The sequence below is a fragment of the Chiloscyllium plagiosum genome, chromosome 7 (assembly GCF_004010195.1).
Source record: "Chiloscyllium plagiosum isolate BGI_BamShark_2017 chromosome 7, ASM401019v2, whole genome shotgun sequence".
NCBI classification, from domain to species: domain Eukaryota; kingdom Metazoa; phylum Chordata; class Chondrichthyes; order Orectolobiformes; family Hemiscylliidae; genus Chiloscyllium; species Chiloscyllium plagiosum.
In genome coordinates, this window is record NC_057716.1 from 89780425 (window position 1) to 89786424 (window position 6000).

Here is a 6000-nt window from a genome sequence, read left to right on the forward strand (position 1 = left end):
GCTATTGCTACATCATCAAAGAATTAAGCAAAACTCTTAAAATGTGCCTTGTGGTATCGGAATAAATTTGATCCCAAATAAATTGCATGGAGCAGTTAAGATGATTGACAATTCCTGTCAAATTTTCGTAGGGCAATTCTATTACTTAAATTCAAAACAGCTCCCCAAAATGTTGTATTTTAAAGCTAAACTTTTAAAGATGGGTGACTTTTTCAAAAAAAGTGTGACTATCTCCCAGCTTTCTTGTCCATTTCTGACCTGTCGTCCATATTATAAGGGTAGGTAAGACAGTTATAGAGATGTAGAGCATGGGAGCAGAATCTATGTCCAACTTGTCCATGCTGACCAGATATCCTAAATTAATCCAGTACTGTTCGCCAGCATTTGATGCATAGCCTTCTAAAGCTTCCATTTCTCTGGCAGCTTATTCCACATACGCACCACCCTCTGCATGAAAAAGTTGCTCTTATGTCTCCTTTAAATCTTTTCCCTGTGATGTTAGACCTAGGCCCTCTAGTTTGGACTCCCCTACTCCAGAGAAAAGACCTTGGCTATTCACACTATCCATGCCCCTCATGATTTTATAAATGTCTATAAGGTCACCCTTCCTCCTTCGACACTCCAGGGAAAATAGGTCTAGCCTATTCAGCCTCTCCCTATAGCTGAAACTCTTGCAAGTTTCGCAACAGTCTCTACCCACCTTTAGACTTAGTGTGGCTCTGTGGGGGGGGGGGGGGGGGTGGGTGGGTGAGAGGGGGGTGGGTGAGAGGTTCCCCTGCTCACTAGGCATATCCCTCAAGATCATACTCCTCCCTATATCAGACCATTGTTTTGGCTTGTGGACTGATTGTAATCCCAACAATGGCCAGTCCTCTCTCCTGGTGTTGCTGAAACACCAACCAGCAACTTCCTTGGGCAGCGCTTCCTTCTGATGGAAGTGTAAGTCCCAACTTGATTCAATTAAAGCTTCCCCCAACATCATAATGTTCCAGGGCAGCTGCAAATCTGATTGGCTAAGTGTCAGCTAACATTACATTGCAGGGTTTGTAGTTGTCTGTAATCTATTCAATATCCACTAATTAGTCTTTTTGGATACTGTTTTGTCAGTCTCCAATTTTAAACAAGTCTGATTTAAAAACATAATTGCATCTCCCAAAATTCTTAAAACACAGTCCATATAATCCCTGTTTCTATTAAGATTTGCATTCAGAGATTGTAATTTTGAAGTTATCACATGGCATTGATTGATTGTCAAAGGTTGAAGTTTTATAAATAGACATTTCCTTGGGCCCAGGTTGTGGTATTCACTTCTTGTATGATTCATGCTATTGAGATCTTGAGTATCATGGCATGAAGATGGTCAATTTTGATAGTCATGATGTTTTGCTGTATTGCTTATTGAGAACTTCACAGTTAACCAGTGACGTGCATCATTTTCAGGATCTCTGGAGTGGAAAGAAACTTGGGAATTCTAGTCCAGGATTCTCTCAAGGTAAACTTGCAGGTTGAGTCAATAGTTAGAAAGGCAAATGCAATGATGGTATTTATTTTGAGAGGACTTGTGTATAAAAATGGGGATGTTCATCTGAGGCTCTGGTCAGACCACATTTGGAGTATTGTGCGCAGTTTTGGGCTCCATATCTTAGGAAGGATGTACTAGCCCGGGAGCGTGTTCAGAAGAGGTTCACGAGAATGGTTTCAGGGATGAAAAGTTTAACATATGAGGAACATTTGAGGACTCTTGATTTATACTCGATGGAGTTTAGAAGGATGAGGGGGGATCTAATTGAAACATACAGAATACTGAAAGGCCTGGACAGAGTGGATTATGCGAAAATGTTTCCGTTGGTAGGAGAGACTGGGCATAGCCTTAGAGTGAAGTGAAGACCTTTTAGAATGGAGATAAGAAGTGGTGAATGAGATTTGATTAGATTGCCTACAGTGTGGAAACAGGCCCTCTGAAGAGCAATATACCCAGTCCCATTTCCCTCTGACTAATGCACCTAACACTATGCTCAATTTAGCATGGCCAATTCTCCTGGCTGTGGGAGGAAACCGGAGAACCCGGAGGAAATCCACCCAGACACGGGGAGAATGTGCAAACTCCACACAGACAGTCACCTGAGGATCAAACATGGGATCCTGGTGCTGTGAGGCTGCAGTTCTAACCACTAAGCCACCATGCTGCCCCAGACTATGGTGGACAATATGGAATTCATTGCCACAGAAGACTGTAGAGGCCAGGACTTTGAGTGTACTCAAGACTGAGATAGATAGGTTCTTGAGTATCAAGGGGTGCGGGAAGAAAAAGGGAGAATTAGGTTGAGAAATGTATCAGCCATGATTGCATGGCAGAGCAGACTCAATGGGCTGAATGGCCTAATTTCTGCTCCAATGTCTTATGCTCTTATAACAGGGTGTATATTTGATGCTGTTCTGTTGCAGTTTGTGCCAATCGGAGATTCTACCAGATAAGGGGTTGGTGCAGGAGCTAGACAAATTACGTAGTGATTACAAGTTTGATCCCTCAGCCTTGTTTTTTTTTTGCGATTTCTCATGGAAGTACTGTTTGCTTAGTATAAGATGGTTTGGCAATTGTTTTACATGAGACTCGGTTAGCAGTTCTCTTATCTGTGAGTTTGAAGTTTGTGGTTCAATTCTCTCTTCAGCACAAAACCCGAACCTGACACTCCAGATTAATACTGAAGGGGTGCTGCACGGTTTGGGGTGCCATCTTTCAGATGAGACATTATACTCCGGTTCTGTATGCTTTCAGTTCAATGGAAAAAATGCAATGCACAATTTTTGAAGAGCAAGCAAACACACTAAATTTGCATTTAATAACGTTTGACAAATATAGACCAGGTAAGTGATTCAATCCCTTTTGGTTGAGAGAGAAATGCTGGCCAGGACACTGGGAGAATTCAACTGCTCTTCGTTCAGTAGTGGAATTGGATCTTTTGCATTTGCCTGTGAGGGCCCCAATTTAATGTCTCAGGAAAAAGGGTAACATTATTTACAGTGCAGCACTCTCCAAACAGAATATTGAATATCACCCTCAACTCTGTGCTGACGTCTCTAGATTGGGGCTTTAAAAGTATGATATACCAATTCTCAGCTGAGTGTTGCCAGTGATGCAAGTAACTACTGCTCCTCCAGTCTTTGACACTGCTGTTTCCAAGGTGTCAGTTGAGATCCTTGAAGCAGTCACTAGGGTGCAGTCCAATTTTTAACATCTAGTAGGTTACAGAAGATTCATTGAAGGTTGTACTCGTCTCTTTCAGCACGTCTGCAGCACTGACAGAGGCCTGTGCGTACTTTGGAAATGAATTAAGTTTGACCAGAACTGTCTACCTTATTTACATGTTTTTTGATTTGATTTATTGTAGTCACATGTACCTAAATACAGTGAAAAGTTTTGTTTTGTGAACAGTACAGGCAGATCATAGCAAGCGTGGGCCAACAGACCATAATGTGCTCAGACAGAGCGAGGCATACAGAGGAGGTGCCCAAGCAAGATCAGCCTGAACAAGATCAACATTATTTGAAGTTAGAGAGGTCCATTCAGCAACCTAACAACAGCAGGGAAGAAGCTGTTTTGAGCCTGTTGGTATGTTTGTTCAAGCTTCTGTATCGTTTGCCTGTTGGAAAAGAGTATTACCAAGGTGGAAGAGGTCTTCTGATGATGATGACAGCCTTTCCGTGGCAACAAGAAGTGTGAATGGAGTCCATAGATGGGAGGTTGGCTTCTGTGATGATCTAGGCTCTGCACACAATTTCCAATAGTTTCTTATGGTCCTTGGCAGAGCAGTTGCTATACCAGGCTGTTGTGCACCCGGATTGTGCTTTCTATGGTGCGTCTGTAAAAGTTGGTGAGGTTTTAGATGAACCAGTAATTGACGGAAGTGCTGAAATGAGCTGATGAAGATACATCACATCAAAATTCCTTACACTTTAGTGACAATGAAACGCAAAGCTAATTTCCAGTGATTTACAGCAACAATTACAATGCAGAGGGTTGCATGCGGTCAAGGTTTTGCTTGGACTTTGTCCACAAACTTCTTGGGAGAAATGGATTTCTTCCAATCTGTACATGAAGAATTGCTGTAATGTCAGATGAAACAACAGTGCCTTTCATTGCAGAGATCCAACATGACAGCTTTTTTACTCATGGTATCTGAATCTTAGCTGCATAGGATTGAACAGCACAAGGCAATAATCTGTCAGTCACCTCTCAAAACCTATTTGTGCAATTTGTGATAAAGCTCTTACTCATCCTTGTTATGGCTGTAAATATGTAGATACATGCTGCATAACATCGGGGGAAGTAATGGTAATGCCATTAGACTTGTAATCCAGGACCCGAGGAAGGGGACATGGGCTCAAATTTTACATTTGTCGATGGTGAAATTTGCATTTTTAAAAATATAGAATAAAAGTATACGATCATAGTGACCACTGTCCATTGTTGTAAAACATCCATTTGGTTCAATAATATCATTTAGGGAAGGACCATCTTTACACATTTGAGTTCAGATCCACATCAATGCAGTTGACTCTTAACTGCCCTCTGGCAATTTGCGCAGGCAATAAATGCTGGTCTAGCCAGTGATGCCCACGCCCCATGAAAAACAAAAAAGAGAAACTTCTGCAATGTTGGCACTATGGTTTTCATTGCATCAGTCATCTATTGGTGTCTAAGGTCTCATGAACTTTTTTATCCCGAATTAGCAGACATCTCTTTTACTACCTATTTCTCCAGTGCAAGGTCATTGTCTCGGATAGTGAATCATGGCACATGCAATTTAGCAGACTCACACCTTAAGTAGAAAAGTCTCTTAAGGTCAGTGGGCATTATGTACTGAGGTAGTTATGAATGGCCAAAGTTCCTCAGGACATCGAGAGGAGCAATTTGTAATACACAACTATGAAAGGAGAACGGTGGATGCTGTGTAGTACCATTGAACAGTGTGAGGGTGAGGAATGTGCTAGCAATCAAGTAGTATAATGTGCCTGGGAATAGGACTTTGTATGTTACATTTTGGGTTACTAAATTACTAAATCAGCTGTACTTTGTCAAAAGACTAGTGTTGACCTGCCAACATCTTGCCAGGTAGCTCAAATTATCAACTTGTGAAACTTCTTGTCTAAAATCCTGAACATTTCAATCCTCCTTTCACTAGTTCTTTGTACAACCAGCTAATTATTTGAGGCTCGGAGGTCTGGGGGGAAGTGGAACATGTTGACATCAGTCCTCCTGATCCCTATGCTGAGAGTCCCAAAGATAATGTGGAACCTCCATTCAGTTTTATGTGAATGTTCAACATACAGAGATCACCACCTTTCTCACAGTCATTCTCCCAAAATTTAATTAGCATGCCCTCCTAATTAACTGCTTCCAAGCTTGTCACGTGTGGAGCAGTTGAGTATTCCGGGTCTGTACTTGAAGTTTAGAAGGACGAGGGGGAATCTCATTGAATACTGAGAGGCCTGGATACAGTGGATGTGGAGATGATATTTCCACTAGTATGAGACCCTGGGATCCAAATGCACAGCCTCAGAATGAAGGGACAACCCTTTAAAGAATCATATAGCGAGGAAACTGAACCTTTGGTCCCACTCATCTATGCTGACTAGACATCCCAATCTCACCCAGACGCACTTGCCAGCATTTGAACCATCAGCAAAATCGACGTTTCGGGCAAAAGCCCTTCATCAGGAATAAAGGCAGAGAGCCTGAAGCGTGGAGAGTTAAGCTCGGGGAGGGTGGGGGTGGGGAGAGAGTAGCATAGAGTACAATGGGTGAGTGGGGGAGGAGATGAAGGTGATAGGTCAGGGAGGAAGGGTGGAGTGGATAGGTGGAAAAGGAGCTAGGCAGGTCGGACAAGTCAAGGGGACTGGAAGTTTGAGACTAGGATGAGGTGGGCGAAGGGGAAATGAGGAAGCTGTTGAAGTCCACATTGATGCCCTGGGGTTGAAGTGTTCCGAGGCGGAAGATGA

At 42.5% G+C, this 6000-nt stretch overlaps 1 protein-coding gene across 4 annotated transcripts in view; it reads left to right on the top strand.

Moving 5' to 3' along the window:
• tfcp2l1 (transcription factor CP2-like 1) overlaps window positions 1-6000 on the top strand; it is a 51995-nt gene that overhangs the window by 36868 nt on the left and 9127 nt on the right. Inside the window, exon 14 of one of the 4 annotated variants that reach the window (XM_043694201.1) lies at window positions 3434-5672. The exons of 2 other annotated variants lie outside the window; for them this stretch is intronic. In XM_043694201.1, coding sequence (XP_043550136.1) covers window positions 3434-3721 — 288 coding nt within the window. In that variant the 3' untranslated portion in view covers window positions 3722-5672. Of the gene's footprint in view, window positions 1-3433; window positions 5673-6000 lie in introns of those variants that run through there. One more of the 4 variants, XM_043694203.1, reaches the window with a different exon arrangement.